At 42.2% G+C, this 23,778-nt stretch overlaps 1 protein-coding gene across 1 annotated transcript in view; it reads left to right on the top strand.

Annotated features, from left to right (window-relative positions):
* Positions 1–15,595, top strand: part of KCNK1 (potassium two pore domain channel subfamily K member 1) — a 43,190-nt gene extending 27,595 nt beyond the window's left edge. Inside the window, 2 exon segments of the mRNA NM_001082180.1 lie at positions 11,514–11,909; positions 15,312–15,595. Of these exon segments, the coding sequence (NP_001075649.1) occupies positions 11,514–11,909; positions 15,312–15,571 (656 nt within the window). The 3' untranslated portion in view covers positions 15,572–15,595.
* Positions 15,596–23,778: the final 8,183 nt, after the last annotated feature.

Below are 23,778 nucleotides of genomic sequence, written 5' to 3' on the forward strand. Positions count from 1 at the left end.
TCAAGCCACAACCTGGAGCCCAGAGAAGCTAGATTTCTTATTAAAAAAGGGCTGTCAGAATCTTGGGAGGAATAAGTGTAAGTAAGCCAGACACAGAAAGACAAGTCCTACATGTTCTCTCATTTTTATTTTTTTATTTTTTTAGACTTATTTATCTATTTGAAAGGCAGAGTTACAGAGAGGCAGAGGCAGAGAGAAAGAGAGAGGTCTTCCATCCACTGGTTCACTTCTTAAATGGCCAAAGTGGCCAGAGCTGTACCAGTCTTGAAGTCAGCCACTAGAAGCTTCTTCCAGGTTTCCCAAGTGGGTGCAAGGGTCCAAGGACTTAGGCCATCTGCTGCTACTTTCCCAGGCCATAGCAGAGAGCTGGATTGGAAGTGGCATAAGCTGGGACCTGAACTGGTGCCCATATGGGATGCTGACACTGCAGGCAGCGGCTTTACCCGCCACACCGCAGCACCAGCCCCATGCTCTCTCTCATTCTCTCTCTCTCTCTCTCTTTTTTTTTTTTTGACAGGAAGATGGACAGTGAGAGAGAGAGACAGAGAGAAAGGTCTTCCTTTACCGATGGTTCACCCTCCAATAGCCACCGCGACTGGCGCGCTGTGGCCAGCACACTGCGCTGATCCGAAGCCAGGAGCCAGGTGCCTCTCCTGGTCTCCCATGGGGTGCAGGGCCCAAGCACCTGGGCCATCCTCCACTGCACTCCAGGGCGACAGCAGAGAGCTGGCCTGGAAGAGGGGCAACCAGGACAGAATCTAGCGCACCGACCGGGACTAGAACCCGGTGTGCCAGCGCTGAAGGTGGAGGATTAGCCTCTTGAGCCGCAGTGCCGGCTCCATGTTCTCTCTTGTATGGAAGTGAAAAAAAGTCTGAACATAAAATAGTGATTAGCAGAGGCTGAAAGAGTGAAGGGAGGCAGGATATAGGGAGATTGGACAAAGATACCAAAATACGGTTCGGTAGCAGTAATGAGTTCTAGTGTTCCACAGCACACTGGGGCAAATATAGTTTGCAATAGTATTTTATATACTCTATGAAGAACTAGAAGAGAGGAGCTTACAGATTCCAGACATAAAGAAAAGGCAGTTGAAATGCTTATTACCTGATTTGATGGGCTTAACCTTGCATTATGTGATGTGTTGAAATATTTCTCTGTACCACATTAAAATGTACAGATATTACCTGTTCATCAAAAATTTTTAAAAAAGTGTTGCTTCTTTCTGCATAGATTCAGTAGTGTGTTAGAATTTCTATCAATTAATCTGCAACCTAGGAGCAATGATTTAACCTTTGAAGTCTCTAATTAGAAACATATACCCCATGAAAATTTAGTCAGCAGTTGAAATGCCCTAACTCAGAAAGTAATTCAATATCTAGAGTAGAAAATATATTAATTAGAATAAAGAAAATTTAAATGGGTGCACAGAACAGAGTGGAGCATACAAACAACTTCTTTTTTTTTAAGGTTTATTTATTTATTTGAAAGAGTTACACAGAGAGAGAAAGAGACAGAGAGAGAGGTCTTCCATCCGCTGGTTCACTCCCCAATTGGCTGCAATGGCTGGAGCTGCGCCGATCCGAAGCCAGGAGCCAGGAGCTTCTTCCCAGTCTCCCACTTGGGCACAGGGGCTCCAAGCACTTGGGCCATCTTCTACTGCTTTCCCAGGCCATAGCAGAGAGCTGGATTGGAAGTGGAGCATCCAGGACTTGAACTGGCACCCATATGGGCTGCTGGCACTGTGGGCATTGGCTTAATCCACCTCACCACAGTGCCAGCCCCAATAACTTTTAACTGGTATAACCAGAAATAGCATGGCCAACACAGAAAGCATATGTGTTCTTGAGATAATTCATTTGGTTAAGTCTTTCAGCATCAATAGAGGAGTTTCCTTTCAAGGTCTTCCATGTGTGTGGTATGTGCTAATTGTGGTACATGGATTATTTCATTTAACCCTTTAGCATCTTCATGAAGTAGGAAGTGGTATTCATATTTGTCAATTGAGGAAACCAAAGCATAATTCTTCCCAGGGCCCACAGCTAGTAAGAGGCAGAACCAGGATGCAAATGTAGGAAATGTGAGTCTTTAGTATTAAATATATATATATATATACACATATATATATTAATTATATGGTTGGGAAGCCATTCGTCTGGGATGGCTCAGGTACTTTAAAAGTAAATTGGAATTAGGAACAAATCAAAAACCACCAACTAACCTCCAACTAGGAACTTTACATTATAACCAATCAAATTTTTTTTTTGCAAATTCATTATGCTGCCCAGATTTATGAATTGATGAGTGCTCAAATAAACTATTTAAAATTTAAATTTGCTCAAGTTTTCTTTTATCTTCAGCTTATCCCCATAACCAAAGTCTTTAAACAACAGAAAGAAGAAGAGTTGGCTTTATTCCAGAATCCTCTGTCTTCAAAAGTTGTAGGTTCCCACCACTGTCAAAAGGACACCATGTGTTATTCCCAGGATCGCTGGAAGTCTTAGCAAGTGATGATTTTGAGTCTGCAATGGCAGAGTGGAGCTTTGGTTTGATTTGGTGGTGCATCTAGGGTTCTCCCATCCCGTTACACGTAGGAGAGTTTAGAACCACTTTGCCTTCTAAAGTTTTGTAGTCAAACAAGAGCCATATTGATTAATTGTGGGTTTGGGAAGGGAGGAGTTGGAAATTCAGCAGCAAACTAATGAATAGTGTCTTTTCCTTGTCAACCAGAATTTTCCAGATACCTTTTGAGCCTGTATTGGTCAGGGCAAGGTACCTGACTGTTCTCAGGGGAGGAGAAATTCATCCTGAGTTGCTTACACAGCATCCATGTCCAGGGGGAATGCCTACAGCATGAATGTTAAAACCCTGTTCTAAAAGGGTATCACTGAGAAGCCTTTACAATATAATCACTTGTAAACCTAGGGGAGTGATGGCTGCAGGATAATTGTGTGTAACCTGAAGGCCAACCAGGGGAAAGTAGCGTTAGAGGAAATACTGCTTTGGTTAATTGTAGGAGAGGCTTAGTAAGGTTTCAGGGCTTTAGGAAAAACTGGGTCTCTCTTCTCTGACTTCTCTTCAACTTCTCTTCCCTCTGTTGTTGAAATTTCTAAGTCACCAAGAAAGAGAAAGGGGCAAATTTTTTTTGAGAAAGGAAAACAGAGTATGTGAGAGTCTTTTGTGTGATTCCTCTTTAGCCTTCTGTTTGATTTGGGTCAGGTTTTTCTTGCTTCAAATGTCCCCAGGGGTTGATACATGGGTCCCTGTGTGACAGACAAGCAGGTGGGAGCATAGGCACTCGAAGGTGCCTACAGGGGGTGAGGGGAGGTGCTGCCCACTGCATGGCAATAGCAACTGGAATGAGAATGCCAGGGCATGTGGCTGGCAGCGTGTCATCTGCAACACGGTGCTGATGCCTGTAGGAGGCTTATGTCAAATACATTCAGCACGAGCCCCTCCTATTGCTATTCTTGTGGAATTGGGGTAGGTAGATTGGGGATGTCCTAGACACTGCATCCAGGTTAGACCAGTAGAGGACAGAGGTGATAAAAAAAAAAAAAAAAAGCACCCATGGTGCATGGCAATGAGCAAGATACAGAGGACACTGTGCAGATGCCATTGCTAACATCCAACTGAGCACCTGGGTGAGGCAGTGTTCTGCGGAAGTAGCCCAGCCTCACTGAAGGCTGACACATCAGGTGGGCTGAGGCAAGTTCCTGAAACCTCTTGACTTAGGGGTGCTGATCTTTGACCTTACTGGCTTCAGTCACAATATTTCTGAGTGTCACTGTTAAGAGTTGCAGACTGGCGCCTCCTCACACGGGGCATCATGTTAGGAAAAGAGGTGCAGACTAGAGATGAGGCAGTGTACGATTTTGCAGCCAAACCAAATTTATTCAGGGAAAATAAATTCATAGAGATAGGTGACCAACTGACTCCCCACTCCCTTACACACTGATGGAACACATTGCAGAGGACCCCTAGGGGTGGGGCCTTTTTATATTTTAGGAGGGGTGGGGATGGGAGTGGGGTAGGGGGCAGCAGGAGGAGGGGAATTCCTGGAACTGGTCTTTCAAGTTTTGGAGCAACTGGTCTTTCAGGTGGCTCTGAGGGGATGGAGCAAGAAGGCAATAGGGTGTGAGACCCAATTGAGATTCAAGGGCAAGGAATAAATTCCAATGTTTATCTTTTGGGCAATGAGCAAGAATGGCTGAGGCTTATGTCTTTCTTCTATCAGTGGTTTTATTTCTAGAAGCACCCAGGGATTTCTCCAGCTTTTGTCTTCTACATAGCTGGAGGTCACCTCTCTTATTGTTGTGTTCAGGATTCCCCAGATAGAAAGAAACAGCAAGACTCACTGAAATGCAAAGAACAAAGGGACTTTATTTGTAGGTCCAGCATGCTGGGACCCTGGCCTCCTGTGCAATGCAGTGGTGGGAGACCAAGACCTCCTTTCTTTGTTCCCGGGGTTTTTTATAGTTCCCGGGCAAACAAGTATTATGTCCGCATTCCTTCTTTCCTCATATGGTCATACATCGAGCCCCCCCCCACATTGGTTGCCCCTACCTGGCCCTGCTGGACCAAGGACTGCCTGGTGTCAGGTTTCATCTTCTCATACCAGGCTCATCCTGGGCCTAGCCATTCCTTTGTCTTGTGCAAAGCCTGTCATGGCATGGCTCTGGCCTCTCACATTATTTTCTCTTGTTCCTTCTCACCACTACTCACCCATGGCCAGACTCAAAACACTGGTAAGCACGATCCAAATCTTGCTTCTCTCATACACTTACTGTTATTTGATACACTAAGTAAACTGTATAGTCTCTTTATTTGTAAAGTAGGGACACATATGTGCCTATCTCAGAGAGCTGATGTGAAGATAATGTATATAAAGGGCAAAGCACAGTGCCTGGGTCATAACATGCCACATGTTTTATATTTCTTTCCTCGCTGAAACACTTAACCCAGGCCTTGGAGGAAGAGAAGAGTTAACAACTATATGGGTAATTTAAAGGTCCTGGGAGCTCATCATAATGGCATCAAAATTATCCTTGGACCATAGTCCCTGACCTTTTGTGAAGTGATCTCAAGCACTTCCTATCCAGTACACAGGGTTCCTCCCTGTTTGTTACTAGAACAAGCTCTCCAGATAGGGTCCTACTTCCAGGCAAGCCGGAGGGCTACCTTTCCAGGGCCTGCCTCCTGTTTTGCTCTCTGTTCTGTGTTAAGTACTCTTGATTGTAGCCTATCCCTAAACATAGTAAAGAAGCCACCTGTGAGCACTCTTTTCATATGCAAAAAAAAAAAAAATCCAGAGCCCAAGCCCTCAAGCACTGACTTTATCAGACTTGGGCCTCTATCCCTCTGCCCTCAACACCCCAGGGTAAGGCACCAAATGTCTAGGGACAGCCTTTATGACAGAGCCTGAGGAAATCATTCACAAAGGCAGCCCTAAGCCTGCCTATCATGCCTTGTCCTTCTTTGCAGAAGTCAGAATAAGGTGCTTCCTTTGCTCTGCTCCCAACAGACCTGGTGCTTTCCTATGTGTGTCCACTACTCTTAGGAGCCGTGATTAGCAAAGCTCTCTCTTCAAGAGTAGTTGTATCCTGCTCTGTTGGCCTCTCCCTACCTGAATAATAATCAAATCTATGCTTTCAAACACTTTTCCCAACTGTGATGGTTAATTTTATGTGTCAGTTTCCCCAGGTTAAGGGATGCTAGATAGCTAGACAAGTTTCATTTTGGGATAATACCCATGAGGGTGTTTCTGGAAGAGATTAGCATTTGGGACAGTAGACAGAGTAAAGAAGAGCTACCCTCTCCCAAGTGTGCAGGCATTGTCTAATCTGTTGAGGGCCCCAAACAACAGCACCATGAAGAAAGAGGGAACACGTGAATTCTCTCTCTTTTTGAGCTGGGACATCCTTCTTCTGCCACCGGACACCAGCGTTCTCCAGCTTCTGGACTCCAGGATTTAAATTTCAGTGTCACTGCTCAGTGCTGGTTAGGTAGCAGTGTGTGGCTGGGGTGCCTGGAGAGGTTTACAGTGGAAGACATGATTTTCCCTCCCAAGAAGCACACAATCCAGCGGGAAAGAGATAATGAGTAAGGTTAAGTCCAGGATTGAGACGCCAAGTCTGTTTTATAGAAGAGGAAATGTTAGAACTGATACGAGTGTCTGTTAGTAAAGTGGTGCCACCTTCCTAAGCACAGCCTGGCTTACTAGAAGTCAGGTGACCAAGTGGCCCAATCACAAGTGTCAGCTCTACCCCCACCCTAACAGGATTTGCTGCTCCCACTTCCTTACCTCTGCAAAGCTATATAAGACCTGTTCTCCCAGTACAGGCCACTGTGCACCAGGAGGCACTCTGTCCGGTTTCCCTCACCCAACAATAAACCTTCTTCCTTACTCTGGTGTTTGGTGTATTTTGTGGTGGCCTTTCAGTGTCTCCATTGTTTTATTTTATTTTATTTTTTGACAGGCAGAGTGGACAGTGAGAGAGAGAGAGAGAGACAGAGAAAGGTCGTCTTCCTTTACCGTTGGTTCACCCCCCATTGGCCGCTGCGGCGGGCGCATCGCGCTGATCCGAAGCCAGGAGCCAGGTGCTTCTCCTGGTCTCTGATGCGGGTGCAGGGCCCAAGCACTTGGGCCATCCTCCACTGCACTCCCGGGCCACAGCAGAGAGCTGGACAGGAAGAGGAGTGACTGGGACAGAATCCGGTGCCCAGACCGGGACTAGAACCCGGTGTGCCGGCATCACAGGCAGAGGATTAGCTTATTGAGCTGCGGCGCCGGCATCAGTGTCTCCATTGTTTTCAGAGCCTGAGAGTCTTGTAGCTTTTTTTTTTTTAAGCACTTCAAGCTAACTTGATGTAGAAAGTGCACAATGCCTGCTAGATAATATAAATAAATGAGAATCTTATATGGAGAGGGTTGTAACACAATAAATTGCACCTCTCTCTAAAGCATCTATATAAGTGAAGAAAGTATCACTGGCTTGCTTTGTTGCATTAAATAAGGGCCCCAAAAGTTCCCTGTCTTGGACCTCACTTAGGAGGACTTAAGTATCAGAAAAACCAGAATGGCCATGTTCAGCATAGCATTGCCCCAAATTGGATATTAGCTATCACAGCGTCAGGCCTGTTGTAGTTAAAAATTGCCAAGGGGCCAGTGAAAAGCCACCTCCTGCAGTGCCAGCATACCATCTAGGCACTGGTTTGAGTCCTGGCTGCTCCACTTCCCATCCAGCTCTCTGCTGTGGCCTGGGAAAGCAGTGGAAGATGGCCCAAGTCCTTGGGCCCCTGCACCCACGTGGGAGGCCTGGAGGAAGCTCCTGGCTCCTGGCTTCTGATCGGTGTGGCTCTGTTACTGGAGAAGCTAGGGTCCTTGTCTTCATGCAAGAAAGAATTCAGGCGTGAGACAGAGAGTAGTGGAAAGCAAAATAGCAAGGTTTATTAGGGTAGGGGCATCCGTAAGAATGGATGGGCACCTCTCCAGACAAAACCTGAGAGAGAGCGCCCAGTCGCTCAGACTGGGGGAGAGCGAGGTTACATGGTTGGGTGGAGAGATTACACCTGGGCAGGCCAGGCAGCCCCTCAACAGAGGCAGAGGGCCGAGCACTCAGTCCAGTTGAGGCGGGGATGGGGGGAGGTTAAGGGGATGGGTCTTGCCTTCTCCTCCTGGAACAAAGGACTTTTTGGATAGAAATATGAAAAATTCCTATCTGAGTTTTCCCCCTGAAGTTATCAGGCAGGAGGAAGCCTGGCTGGCGTAGCCCTCCCCCTTAGAGGAGCCCTAGAGGAAGGATGGTTATCGGGTAGAAGGGGCAGGGCGTTTGAAGTGCATATACTGGGCTGCATTGGGAGGTTATCGGGATGACTTTCAGATGTGGATGCTGGACCTAGATGTCAACTCCTTAGGCCTTTGTCACACACACATAAGCTCATTTCTGACTTCCTACCTAACAGCTCCAGCCATTGCAGCCATCTGGGGAGTGAACCAGGGCATAGAAGAAACCCTCTCTCTCCCTCTGCCTCTCTGTAATTCTGCCTTTCAAATAAATACATAAATCTTTAAAAATAAATAAAATAGCCAAATGGGAAGCCAGATTTCATAGGAGACTGTCAGTCATCAGTATGGCCAACCATGTACTCCAGCATACCCAACAGGTGGAGCATCATAGCAGGAAACCTAACAATTGTGTAGTAGGAGGCTAGAACACAAGGACATCAGTATGTGAGGATTTATCGCAGAATCATAACCAAATTTTTGAAGTCAGTTTCTTCTCAATAGGCTTTTTAACCCTAAAATTATATGAATGCCTTAGAAAAATTTGAAGAACCCCAAATATGGAAGATTTGTTAACACTTTGCTAAAAAATTCATGGTTTGTAATGGGTTTTATTTTTTCTAAGATTTAAAAAATGAGCTTCCCTTCTTGATTTATCTAGAGGTTCAACTGATGGAACTTGAGTAAATTATTTACCACCTCATTAAAATTCAATAGGACTGGAAGTTTCCATCTGGTGCATGAAGTTGTCTACTGCAGCAGAATTGCTGTGTGGTCAGTAGAGACGAGGGCTTTCCTGATATGGCCTGCACTGAAAGTGTGGACAGTACAAATGGGATGTAAACTTTACATTTTACTTTCTATTAATCACATTTCTGTAAGCATCAAGAGAAGAAAAATGGCTTCTAGTGAGAATCTACATGTTGATGATTTTTAATCTCATAGTGAGAATATATGACTGGCATAAAAATGTCATTACTGCAGAAAGATATCCCAAGGTATTGTAATGATGATGATCTTTATTGCTTGGAGATAGCATTTTAGTGAATGAGGTTTAGTTAACATTAACATAAAAAGAGCTTCCAATTTGGGAGAGAAAAAATGGTATGCTAAAAGATTTGAAAACTAGAAATTTGTTTACTTTTCTCTACTAGAACCTAAATCATGGAATTTACCAGAACAGATGGTTCAGAACATGTAGGCTGTGCGAAATTGATGTGTTACACTTTTAGTAAAGCTAGTATATCAAAATACTACCAGAAAGATAATAAAATCATGGACTTGAAGACTACTGCATAGTCTGAGTCCACTCAGCCAATCCTCTACAAAATCCTGGCCAAGGTGAAATCCATCCTGTGCAGTCTCTACTAGACCCTCCACCCATATTAAACACTATTACCTCTTACTACTTTAGACACAGGCTCATAACTAACTTTGTACTAGCCTTCCCATTTGTAAATAAAATTCCATTTTCAGATTCTACTTCCAGATATCAGAACATCCTTTCTAAAAATCATAGCTCCTGTGAGTTCTGGTGTTTCTGTGATGTGGGCTGCTTCATTCTCAAGTCTCCTTCTTCTGTCACATTTTTTCCTTAAAATGAAACAATATTCATATATTCCAGCTCCCATATGTTGCATACCTCACATTATTCTCTGGATAGTCCAACTTACCCATTTCCCTCCTTCAATGCTGTGCTCAAAATCAGCCATGACTTTGCAGGAGCTGTTGCGTGTGTGGAGACCAGCTGGATTCAGGAACCAATGGTTGAACAATGATTCTTAACCATTTGGAGATGATGTACTCCTTGTAAGAATTAAAGCTCTAGAATCTGTCTGCAAAAGCATGCATATGTGGGTGAATATAAAAATTTGCATACAATTTCAGAAGATTCCTATAGCTTGCTATGGTTTATTCATAAACGGCATACCTTCTGGAACAGCAGGTTCAGAGTGATCCGGGAAGCCTTTGAACAACCACATTCCGGGCCTTAGCTACAATACAGAGAATTTGGGGGATCTGCAACTGAATATTTTGGAATCGTTTATTTTACAGCGTATTTTAGAGTTCAGCTTTTGGAACCACATTTCAATTATACTTGCATACTTGAGAGACTTCAGAATCCTATTTCATAAAAATTGCATTTATTTGGCTTTTTCTTGAACTGACTTGTTCAGACATGTCAGTCCTCTCAGAATAATATGCTCATGCGATTTTTAAAATAGTCTACCAAGCCTCATGCCTAGCAGGGTTCTCTCTTGCTGCCGTTTCTTGGATGAAAAATCTGTTGAGGGGCTGGCACCGTGGCACAGTAGGTTAATCCTCCGTCTGTGGCGCCAGCATCCCATATGGGCGCCGGTTTTAGTCCTGGTTGCTCCGCTTCCAATCTAGCTCTCTGCTATGGCCTGGGAAAGCAGTAGAAGATAGCTCAGGTGCATGGGCCCCTGCATCTGTGTGGGAGACAGGGAGGAAGTACCTGGCTCCTGGTTTCATATTGGCGCAGCTCTAGCCGATGTGGCCATCTGGGGAATGAATCAAAGGGAGACCTCTCTCTGTCTCTCCCTCTCACTGCCTGTAACTCTACCTCTCAAATAAATAAATAAAATCTTAAAAAAAAAAAAAAGAATCTGTTGATTGGCTTGATTTGGAAATGACACAAACCTAGTAGGCAATAAAATAGATGTATGCTTTGATTACTAGTCCTAATGTAATTTTTAAAATGTTTTGAGCAATTTGTGGCATCTTTGAATATGCAAAAATGACAAGAGAAGAAATAGGTAGGTTTCTGAATGTACCATTTAACCAGATAATTTGGCAAAATATTTTTAAAGAATTACCCTGTCTTGTGACCTGGTATATTTTAATCTTCATTTTCCTTCCTCTTATGTGTGTGTCTCAGGTGAGGTTTCCCCGCCCTCCTAGTGTACTCTTATCAGCTTAGTCCTACGCATACACTCTTATTTGTCAGTCATTCCCACTAGAACGTTCTGTGAGTAATTTGTTTTGGACATGAATGTAGACTGCTGTTTGAGTCTGACTAGTTAGGATCCCAGAGCCAGTGAAAAGTGGGTAGATCCGCTCTGGTGAAGGAGAAATCCTGTGATGAGTTTTTCGCAGCAATCTGAGATGGTGTGAGACTTCATTCTGTCACACACAGAACTTCTATTCAGCCTGATGGTGAATTCAAAACCAGAGATTTGCAACAAGAGTTTGGCCTGGTGGTTACGTTGCCCATGTCCCATTGTAGGGTGCTTGGGTTTGATTCCCACCTCTGGCTCTGACTCCTAATGCAGTCTCTGAGAGACAGCAGTGATAGTGCAAGTCGTAGGTTCTCTGTCACTCACATGGGAGACCTCAATTGAGTTCCCAGCTCCTAGTTTCAGACTAGGTCCAACCCCTGCCATTGTAAGCTTCTGGAGAGGAAACCTGCAGATGGAAACTTTCTCTCTCTCTCTCTCTCTCTCTCCCTCTCTCTCTTTCTCTGTGTTTCTGACTCTCAAAAAAATAAATAAAACTTTAAAAACAGAGATTCTGGTGTGTTAGGAGAGCTGATCCGATTTTGCAAAGTGCGGTGCATCTCCCAAATTTGTGACATCCATTGTTGAACTTCACCTGCCTAAGGGTCGTGCAAGACCTTCAGAGCCTCTGCATGGTTTGAGGCAGAGAGTGGACACGAGTAGTTTTCTACTCTCTCTTCCTCTTCATCTCAGTTATTTTCTGCCCTTGCAGGTTATGGTCACACCGTGCCCTTGTCAGACGGGGGGAAGGCCTTCTGCATCATCTACTCGGTCATCGGCATTCCCTTCACGCTCCTGTTCCTGACGGCCGTGGTCCAGCGTGTCACCGTGCACGTCACCCGCAGACCAGTCCTCTACTTCCACGTCCGCTGGGGCTTCTCCAAGCAGGTGGTGGCCATTGTGCATGCTGTGCTCCTCGGGCTGATCACCGTGTCCTGCTTCTTCTTCATCCCAGCCGCCGTATTCTCTGTCCTGGAGGATGACTGGAACTTCCTGGAGTCCTTTTACTTCTGCTTTATTTCCCTGAGCACTATTGGCTTAGGAGATTACGTTCCTGGAGAAGGCTACAACCAAAAATTCAGGGAGCTTTACAAGATTGGGATCACGTGTGAGTATCCAGATTCGTAGACTGCACCTATTGTCTCTGTTTGCTGTTCTAAGCTCCCCTCTGTCTACTCATGAATAATCATTCATAAAAGCACTAATTGTTTCTCATTGACACATTTCCCATTTTTACTATCTTCCTGTAACTCTTCTATTTCATGATTCCTTTGAAAATTCTTTATGCATAAATACTACTACTGACTTGTTTTACCAGGCACCCTAAAATTACTGACCAGTTTCTTACAAATAATGTAAGAAGCATTACAAATACATCAAAAATTCTGTTTGGTCCAAATATACTCCATACAAAATGTACTTTTTGATTAACTTTTTTTTAAAGATTTCTTTATTTTATTTGAAAGGTAGAGTTACAGAGAGAAAGAGAGAGAGAGAGAGAGAGAGAGAGAGAGAGAGAGAGAGAGGTCTTCTATTCATTGCTTCACTTCCCAGATGGCCAAAACAGCTGGAGCTGAGCCAGTGCAGGGTCCCAAGGACTTGGGCCATCTTCCACTGCTTTCCCAGGCCATAGCAGAGAGCTGGATGGGAAGTGGAGCAGCTGGGACTTGAACGGGCACCCATATGGGATGCCAACACTGCAAGTGGCAGCTTTATGCTCTATGCCACAGCGCCAGCCCTAATTTTTAACAAAAAATTGCTCTACTTTATTAAATATGTTAAGCATCCCAAAACTAGGTCTCAGAGCCTGTTACTATAAAACATGTTCTTTAATTTACCAGGAAAATCGGAAAGCAGTTGCTTATCTCATTTGTGCATGTGGTTCTTTTTTGAAAATGTTAGCCTTTGTACACTGTTTTCAGAATGTTATATCTGTAAAATAAAATAGGCATTAAAATTTGGGTAGCCAATGACATAATAGTTAAACATCTTTTTTGCTTTCAATTCAATATAATATTTTGGAAAAATTAGTTACCCATTTTTGAGAAACTGTTCACTTTTGCAGGAGACTTTGCCATGTTTTTCAAGATGCAAAGGACTGCAGTCATGGCATAAATACAGTTTTCTTTTCCTGCCCTCTCATGATTTTTTCAGTTTGTGATTTAGCTCAGACCAAATCTTCTAGGAAATCAAAGCAGATACACAGGCAGTCACGTGCTCTGTCCTGGCTTCACCTTGTAGTCTCAACCTCACGAAATGCTTGAATTTTGTGTATCTTAACATTTCCATGAACCACAGGCTCACTCAGAACAAAGATTTCACTCATAAAGCTTCAACATTTTACATAGTGCCTGGCTGCTGTGCAAGTTCAATAGAAGTTTGCCAAATGATTTCAAAGATAGTTTCTTATTACCTTTAGTTACCATAATTATTAAGAGTCTTTATGATATTTCACAAGGTGTCTATACAAACATCCATCCATGCCCCTCTTGTTGGCTACTGCGCTTTCTTCTAATTTGAGAGTATTGTAAATAACACTGAAATAGACATCTTTGTATATTTATACTTTTCCTTTCCCTATTTGTTATCCTTCTAAGAAGTGGAATTGCTATCCCAAAATGAATATGCCTTTTTGTGACTCAAAGAACATGTTGACCTTGTGCTTTCCAAATGAGCTTACAAGTTTACAGTGTTTTAGTTGCATCTATGTGTTAAGTGTCAGTGCTTTGAGGTGATATTGGTCAGTAGAATCATGTGTGTGTGTGTGTGTGTGTGTGTGTATGTGAATTTGATAACACAATAAATGTTACGTTAACTTTCTTTGCATTTGATAGCAATTTTTAAAATCTTTCATAACAGCTGTACTTCTCTCTTGTGCAAATTGCCTTCTCATAAATTTTGTCTAACAGTTTTTTCTTTTTTATATGATATCAAATCCTTAAATAACACTTTATCAGTTGCAACAACATAGAATTATAGTTTTTTACAGTCAGTTTATAGAGTTGGTTTCTATTTTGCATATCAACAACTTAAGTATCTAACAAATGAATATTCTGAAGGTATATTAGTTATGGGTAGGATAAAATCCCTCCACTTTTCACTAAAACCCTATGGATATTTCTGTCAGCACTCGAGAGTTTGACTAAGTAATGATAAAGGAATGTAACAGATTCAATCAATCTGACAAGTTCATTGCTATGTTTAAATATGAGAAAATACATTGTGTGCACTATATTATTATCAGAGCCTACAAATTCTGAAGATACCAAAACTTTGCATTCTTGAGCTAATCAGCCTTCTTATTTCTGTTCTGCCAATTCTAGCTTTCCTGGCTCATGTATTTTCTGAAAATATTCCTCAACTTTTTTACTGACATGACACAAAATTGGGATTTTTGTTATTCTTAGAGTTTTCATTTTCACTTTTCTGTTTCTTTCCATGATAAACATTCTCTTCTTTTGGAAACTGATTTTTGAGCTAACTTAAAATCATCATTTTCCCATCACAAGTTCCAAGGAATAGTACTGTACCAGAATCAGCAGGTATCTTTTTCTTTAAGATCAAGATGCTAGTAGAGTTAGCCAGTGAATGGGTCATATGTCCAAAAAATGACTGTCATGTAACGGAGAGCTTCAGTTTACAAGTAGGTTAAGTTCTGTTTGCAAGTAGTTTTGTAGGTTAAGTGTAAACAGCCACACACAAGGACCTATTCAATATTGTTGCCAATTCTTTATTGTAATTCATTAATTTATTTATCTGAATGACAGAATGACAGAGAAAGAGGGAAGAATGCAGAGAGAAATCTTCCACCCACTGGTTTACCCCCAGAATGTCCACAACAGCCAGGGGTGGCCCAGGCCAAAGCTAGGAGCCAGGAACTCCATCTGGTGGCAGAAACTCAAGTATCTTGAGCCCTCATCTCCTGCCTCCCAAGATGCACATTAGCAGGAAACTGGATGGGAAGCAGAGGTGGGACTGGATCCCTGGCACATGGGATGTAGGTTTCCCAAACAGTGACTTAATCCACTGCACCAGGTTGTAAATTCTATTACCAAATTTTCTTATTCTGTGGGGGAAATAATAATAAGAGCACTGAGGGCTAAAAAGGTGACAAGCTTTCTTCCGAACACCCCATCATAAAGCAAACTTTTCTAAAATGCCCCTGGCCTTTTGTGAGCCACTGATGAAGCAGAGCTGGAGCCCTCCTTGGATGGAAGGTCAGTTTGTTCTCTGTCTTTAACAATGCTACATGAGCCCCAACTTCTGGTTCTTCTCAAATATTGTTGCTTGTGATTCTAAATAATCTAAGGTTTTAGAAGCTTAATTGTCTTTCTCTGGACCTTTCCACTTGGAGCCCAGGGCATCAACATGTTCTTAGATATTAAAAAACTGGCAATTGATTTGTCCATTAACAGTTCTGTGTTGGCTTGTCCGGGAGTGGGTAAGCCATCTGATAGTTGATTTGGCTGTAACTAGATTCCACTATGACACTGTCATGTTTCTCACACAGGTTACCTGCTACTTGGCCTCATTGCCATGTTGGTAGTTCTGGAAACCTTCTGTGAACTCCACGAGCTGAAAAAATTCAGAAAAATGTTCTATGTGAAGAAGGACAAGGATGAAGATCAAGTGCACATTATAGAGCATGACCAGCTGTCCTTCTCCTCCATCACAGAACAAGCAGCTGGCATGAAAGAGGATCAGAAGCAAAACGAGCCTTTTGTGGCCACGCCATCATCTGCCTGTGCAGATGGCCCAGCCAACCATTGAGCACGGGCTTGGCTGCATTGTCCTGGGTGTCTAGGGTCAGGGCCTGAGAAAGAGGCTTAATCGTGTTCATTTTGACAAGAACGTAAATGCCAAGATGATGTTATTTTAAGAAATAGCTACTATTTGCAATATTTTGAAAAGTAAAAAATAGGACGAAGAAAGCTTTGAGTCTGGAGGGATGTAACTGTCTTGAGGAAATGGGCTGTGTATCTATAACTCACATGTGACAAAATCATCTAGACTTTACTAATAGGCGAAGAAAGCTTGAAACAGCGTGCAGCTGTGGATAGAACATATTTTATACTTTTAAAATTGGGGACTTTGGGGTTTGCACTTAAATCATTTAGCTGATGGCTAAATAGCAACATTTATATTTAAAAGCAAAAAGGCAGAGATGTGTTTTATAAATAGGTTTCTGTGTACTGGTTTGCATGTGCCATGCTAAATGATTATTTTTGTAGAATCTAAGTTAAGTCTACTATTTATAATGAATAGGTAAACATTAGCTATGTACATGCAAAGTATAAATATGTTTATATGCTGTACATAGGGTTTAGGTAACCACATTCTACTTCTTAACTCAAGATTGTAGTTTTTTTTTTTCTTTTGATCTCTCTTTATACTGAACAATCCAGAATTGCTGCACTAAGCAGAAAAAGAAATTTAAGAGTGAATAGCCTGGTGTTCTGTTACAATAAATGTTTCTATCTTCTTGCAATACTATGATATCAGATGTCTAAATATGTTTGTCAATGTTTCTTTGGAAGTGAACAAGCAATGAAGACTAGGATTTGTTAAAAGGTTAAGATATTTTGCTTTGAAAGTAAATTGTGGTTTACAGATTCCTAGTATTAAAGCACAGAACTGGAACATAAAAGCTCCAAGCTAGCAGGTTGTGTTGCATTAATCCAACAATTTTAAATTTATAAGCTGAAATAAATAAAAATCTTAGTTGTTAGAAATCCTACGCTTTAATATATCAAATGTTTTCCTCTGTAGGAAATGTGTAGGAATATGCAGTGAGTATATTCTCTTATGGGAACCATAAAGGTAATACTTTGTTGATGTACACAGAATACTATTAATACTTTTTATTTGAATTTTAAACTTATTTAAGTGAGAGGTAGACACAGAAAGAAATAGACAGAAAGAGCTCCCATCTACTTCCATTCTCAAATACCTGCAACAGTTGGGTCCGGGCCATAGTCAAACATGGAATGAAGGAACACAACCAGGTCTCCCAATCACAAACCATTACTGCTGCCTCCCAGGGTCTGCATTAGCAGGAAGCTGGAGTCAGGAATAAAGCCAAGTATCAAACTGAGCTGCTGCAATATGGGATGCTGGCATCTTATCCACTAGGCTAAATGCCTACTCCACGATCAAGTGTTTTAGAAAGACTCTGCATAGTAACAAACACCTGTGACTGAGTCCTACCACCCGTGGGAAGCTGTCCAAGTGGTGGATAAGGTCTTGATAAAGAGCTGCACCCTGCTGAGGAGACAGCCAAGCATTTTGATCCCAGGGCAAAGCTTTCTCACATTAGGACACTCACTGAGTATTCTGCTGCGTCGAGCACCATGAGCAAACCATTACCAGCCCTGATGTCTTTGAGCGTCACATCCCCCGACTTAGGAAACATGACCCTTCTTTATTGCATAAAGAAGGAGGCATCTTGTCTCCAAACAATGAAACCATGTTTGGGGGCTGTAACAGAGTCACCACAATTCTGTAGCTCCCTGTGCACTTCCTCACTCCTGTGCTGGTGAGCTCTGTCATCAGCGGTCCTTGCCGGTGTTCAGAATCGGTTATGTTACTCCCCAAACACATTTCTTCCATTCTGACCATGCTTTTCCTGGGGCCAGACCATGGATTAGAGAAGAAAATAGAGCCTTCTTAGGGAACAGAGGCTTGCATCATGGATATGATTGATCTGCAAAATTCATGGTGATCACACTGCTTGGTATGGTGCAACGGCTTAAGGCACTGAAGAATATAATCTCCCAGATGGTGGATTATACTTGGAGGGTGTCATTCTATTTTATGCAATGCATAAAGAATAGATTGTTGTGCTACAGCAGCTTGGCTTTAATATGAGAGGGGAGTTCAAAGTATGGAAAATGAGGAAGCACATGACGGAACAATTCTGAGTCCGGCTGTCATTAATAAGTAACAGAGTGTGGTACTTAATTTTAAGTGTCTGTATTTGCAAGGAATACACTTAACCTTGATGCCCTTCACGTTGTTGTTATTGTTTATGTAAAGGGTGAGACACAGACGTGGAAATGAGTTTTGAGCCTCTCTCCACCCCAACAGATAGGAAATAAAGCAGAGAGTGTCTTCCCCTAGCTTTCTTGTTATCCTCAGCTAACAAACAGATTCTACCCTTAGGGAGAAATGAGCTGTGTCAACCGTGAGGAGCTCTGGATCAACCTCTCAGACAGAGCTGGGGCCCCTTGGAGCATGGTGGCGGCTGGAAGGGCAATGTGGCTGTACTAGAACTGACACTGGGAACACTTTAGTGGGAGGTGAGAGACTACACTTGGAGGTGAGAGTGAATCTGGAGGATTCTGAGTGATGAGTATGAGCTGAGTTCAAGATCCGCCTGTGGGGCATGAGTGTTCTGGACTGAATTCCCAAGAATCCTACAAAATGTTTTTGGAATAGAAAACCAGCACAGATCACTGTCATTAAGGAGAATGCTACCTGTGTGAATTTGAAGGTTGTAACCTCCTGGTAGGAATATTGATTTTTGAGGAGAGAACTGAGTACCTCAGTGGGGGTTCTCAACCTCTCCAAAAGAGAATATGGGCCAAAGCATGGGAACAATCTCTAAAAGAATCCTGTAAACACTGACCTCTAAGACTGTGATTTCTCTCTATAGCAGTCATGCCTCAAGATATTTAAAAGGGGCTTTGTTCAAAAATTTTAGAGGAAGACAGGTGGGAGAAAAGGAGGGGCATTTCTGAACAGATAAACTCAGGATTACTTTAGAAAAACAACAACAAAAACTCCCAGGGATGATTAGGTTACCAAGACATGAAATCACTGTTTTTCTTTTGCCTGAAAAATGGTCATACTTATAATTTCTACAAACCATGTGCCTTTGGGTATGTGTATTTTGTGGCTTTGTTTTTTGTTTCATTTTAATTTGAAAAGCAGGAAAACAGACAGACAGAGCTTCCAAAAACTGGTTTAGTCCCCAAGTGCCCACAACAGACTAGGCTGAAACCAGGAGCTAGGAATTCATTCAGGGTTTCCCTTGTGGGTGGCAGGGACCCAAACACTTGAGCCATCACCTCTGCCTTCAGGGTGTGCATTAGTAGGAAACTGGAATTGATAGAAGATCTGCGAGTTGAACCCAGGCACCCCAATTTAGGGTACAATGTCTTAACCACCAGGCTAAACACCCATCCCATAGTCTGTGCCTTTTAAACTATGAATAAGCAGATATGCAGGTTTACAAATTGGAGACCTCAAGATAACTGAAATAGTCCATGCAAAATCTCTTTAACCCTTAAAAGTTATCAGTAGCTCAATGGCCTCTTACCAAAAGCAGCTAATACTTACCCCAAAGAATAGCTCATTGTATGGCACAGGCATGCACTGGCGGGTGGTATTCTCCTATTCACAATTCAGGGAGAGCAGAGTGTCCCGATTGTGTGGCATGATACATCCATTTAGGGATTTGTTCTTGCCAAATCCTGCCTCTGATGAGAAGCACTGTGATGAATACTCATGTTCTCGCTTAGGAAAAGGTGGTCCCTTTAGGATTTGGTTTCAGAAACGTACATACAAATTGGGAAACAAAAATGTCTTAGGGACTTCACAACTGGAATCAAAATGATACAGTATGTGCCATTTCCTTTATTGGACGAGGCACAGTAAAGTTTTAAATCTGTCTCCATAATACATAGAGTTTTTCTTAGAGTCACTCATTTTATTTTTTCCAAGAGTTTTACATTATGGAAATTTGGTATGCCCGAGGCTTTTGTGTGAAGCAAAACATGAAGTTGTTTGCTAAAGACGTATTCCTAACATGACACGTATCTAACCTCACGTATCTAATATGTGTTGTCAGGCTACCTCAGCTTTCTAAAATATAGTAAGAAACCTGGCAGTCAATAAAACTGCTTTTAAGTAGAACGTTTCAAGGCCAGGCTCTGAATAGGAAGTAAACCCTCTCTTCGCCACAGCATAGTGACTTTGCACACAGTTTTGCTAAAATCATTGCTCTGGTTTCCCAAACCACAGAAAATAAAGAGAGTTGTTATCCAATAGCCCTCCAGGTTTATGTCAGCACACTTTCCATGTTACAGTTCCCAATGGCACCAAAAAAAAAAAAAAAAAAAAAAAAAAAAAAAAAGTGGGGCCGGCGCTGTGGCATAGCAGGTAAAGCTGCCGCCTGTGATGCAGGCATCCCATACGGGTACCGGTTCAAGTCCCGGCTGCTCCACTTCCAATCCAGCTCTCTGCTATGGCCTAGGAAAGCAGTAGGAGATGGCCCAAGTCCTTGGGATCCAATACCCACATTGGAGACCCAGAGGAGGCTCCTGGGTCCTGGCTTCAGACTTCAGATTGGCAGAGCTCCAACTGTTGCGGACATCTGGGGAGTGAACCAGTAGATGGAAGATACCTTTCTCCCTCTCTCTGCCTTTGCCTCTATGTAACTCTGCCATTCAATTAAATAAATACATCTTTAAAAAAAAAAAAGTGAATGTCTCAAGATGCAAGTTGGTGATGACTACCGCAATCCTTACACAGTCATACAGCAGCAGTGTCTCTCAGTCACCACAAATCACCCCTGGGCCTTGCACGTTCCCTGGCATCCTGGGGTCCTCAGAGTCTGAACAGAACAGTCTCATCACCCTTTTGTATACTGAGAAGGTTGTATACAGTCACATCGTCCAGAGACATAATAATCTGTCTCATACATGTAGTGAACTTTACTTGTTCTAGACCAAATGGCAAGGCATACTCAGGTCAAGATGATTGTAAAAATAGGAATAATTGTTTGGTCCAAAAAATACCCATTTTTCCATGTTAACATCTGCTGGTCACCCGTGTGCAGTGTGTGGAACCAAGTGCATTGTACACTCTCACTGAGAACCATGTTATATGGTAGCAAATACACACTTGCTGGCAACCAGTGTCCCTGATTGCCCCACCCCCACCCCGGAAGACCAAGAGGAACCCTGTAGGCAGCTGCAGATGGCTGGAACAGGACAACTCTAGGACAGCACATCTCTTTTGATGTTCTTTCAATAGCATTAAACCATTAATAAAGCACATATTTAATGTGCTTCACTTAAGGCAGCGGAGTAAACTAAGACCCACTGTCACCCCTCAGCATCTACAGGGGGTGCATTCGAAGACTCCCACTGGATACGTGACATTGCATAGTACCAAACTCTGTGCACGCTCCATTTCTCCCCATACTCCTATATACACCTATGGTAAAGCTTAATTTATAAGTTAGGCAAGCAAAAGATTAATAGTAATACAATAGGCCAAGTATAACAACATAAAAGAATAAAAATTATTTAAAACCTATGGATGGTTTATCTCTAGAATTGTCTATTTAATATTTTTGGACCTCAGCTGACTTTGGTTTCTGGGAAGCAAAATCGCAAGAGGGGACTGCCGTATTTCCATCTCAAATGATTGAGATTTGTTTTAGGGGACTTGTTTAAAATGCAATTTCCATTGCCCAGAAAATTCGCTTGGACTAGGCATGTTGTTTTGGAACACTGATGTCACCTGGCTGTCATTTACAGATGAGGATGACACCACTGCTAATCTCTTGTGTAAATAAATGGAACCTCTGTGTTTTTTACTTTTAGGTGAAGAAATGAGCTGAGCTTTGGGCTTCTTTATCCCTTTGCTTCCATGATTGATGTCTATATGTATATATATAAATCATGATTGATGTCTATATGTATATATATAAATGATATATGTAAATACATAAATATTCTGCTTATTTTCATATATATAACCCAGCTTGATTTCTGTTTCTAAGCAGCTGGTAGAAACCCAGAACTCATCAGCCTCAATATGTCCATGAATAGTGAAAACATCAGTGTATTTCACTGTTAACTCCTGCTTTGCTCTATTCTTGCTCTGTCTAGACAACATTGTTTAAATTGCTGAATTCACCCCCTTTTTGTGTGCACTGTTGCATAACGAAAGCCTTCCTCTAAGCAGTTATTACCAACTTAGTAGGCAACATGATGCATTGCAGTTTAGAACAGTGTGACCTTAAAAGCTGGAACTCAGCCGATCCCCACCCATTCTGCAGTGACCAAGCTAGATTTTAAAGACAACTGTAATTGATGGCAGGTGCCGCAGCTGGCAGAACTCAATTACAAAATACTTGACTGCCATTTTATCATGGTTTGTCATTTTCTCCATGCTATTCTCTATGAATCTGGGGGACTGAGAAAGGGAACAGGCTGCCCCAGGCACCTCTATCTTGGGACAAGTGAAACAGACATCCCGTGTCCCTATTAGTGACACCCTCTGAGAAGGGACACTGGCTAGAGGATTACAAACCCAGCAGTCAAAGTGATCCTGGATGAACCACCCAGGACACTTTCAGATCCCTGAGGGAGGACTTCAGGAAAACAGCTGCTTAACCTAGGTCCTTACATTGTTTTTTTCTTTGCAGCTGATCTGTGCTACACAAGTTTATGGATCTCAAGTTTTCATGAGTATGTATCTAAGGCAGTTAAAGGAAAGTATTTTATGAATGGTAGGCAGAATATCTGGTCCAGTGATTGTAAAGAAACTTTTCATCCAAGTCTTAAAATGGTACAATCTTGTGCACTTATTTCCCTTAGTGCCTCACATGTGAGAGGTCATGGGTACTAACTGCAGGTGTGGGACTTTAGGCACACTTTTCATCCTCAGCTTCCGCATCACCCAAGGACAATAGTGATTTTTTTGAAAATACTTAGCAGGGTGGTTGGAACATTATGTGTCATAATGAAGTGTAGTTGTTAGTATGGGTCAATCACGATTCCAAGTGGAGAAAGTCTGAGCTTGTTTATTGAATAATAATCATAACAACTAAAGCATATTTTAGAGCAGTGGGGCAAAAATTGGCTAGGAAAAGTGAGTTACACAGGGTTTTGAAAACTTGGCAAAAGTGCCTGCATACTTGGGCCTGAGTCCAGAGGGACCCTGTTACAGAACGAAAGGCACACGGTGATTCAGGGGAGACTAACTGGAATGCAAAGGGAGGAATAGGGGAGGGGAAGATGCCATGGGCAGTTTTTGGAGTAATTAACATGTCTTCCTAACCCATAAAGATTATGATGAAGAGACAGAAGTTTCCCACCTAAAACCAAAATAGCAATACTTCAAAAAGGCAGGGGAGGTTGTTTTGTTAATAATGTAGGGTGTGGCATAATGGAGACTTTCACGCAGATGAAATGAGATTATGGGTACAAAGTCTGACATTTGGAAGGAATGTGTGAACACTCAAAAAAATGCCCAGTGTCAACTGGTGGAAAACATCCAAATGGGCTGAGGAAAAGGATACTGGATTTAACTACAAAGTGGACTTGGGGACTTTTGTGAAAGCAGAACTTTAGTGAGGATACCAAGAGAGGCTTTCAGTGTGGATATGGAAATTAAAGGAATGGTGACCTTAACACCTACAACAGGATGCTCCTAACAAAGGTTTTAAATAGTATAAGTTAATAATTAGAAGCAAAAGACATCCCTTCTTCTGAAATATTTAGTCATCTCTAAATATTATGTTTGTACTCTGCATAAAATCCCAGTTTTTCACACAGCACTCATATACCCACATTCATGCATACAAATGTAGCATCTAATGTCATTCTATTTTATCATTATGTTGTTAGTCTTAATTTCAGAAGGTTATGACAAAATGCTGTTGGCTGATTAGAGAAGCAATTGTATCTGGATATTGTATAATATATTATGCTACATATTTTATTTTTATCCCACCCCATTAACTGCTGGAAGTTATTTGTCAAACAAATCCATTTGTCTATCCAAGACACCCTGCAGACTGAGCACTTGACTGTGACCACCATGCTGTGAGACCAGACTTCAGAAGTCAGTCCCCAGGGCCTGTGGTGAGACCTGATGCTGCAGCTCAGAGGATGTGAATTGCTCAGAGTGAAGATCATTTTAAAATCCATTACTACAAGGGACAGAATTCTAAAATAACA

The sequence above is a fragment of the Oryctolagus cuniculus genome, chromosome 13, assembly GCF_964237555.1.
Source record: "Oryctolagus cuniculus chromosome 13, mOryCun1.1, whole genome shotgun sequence".
NCBI classification, from domain to species: Eukaryota; Metazoa; Chordata; class Mammalia; order Lagomorpha; family Leporidae; genus Oryctolagus; species Oryctolagus cuniculus.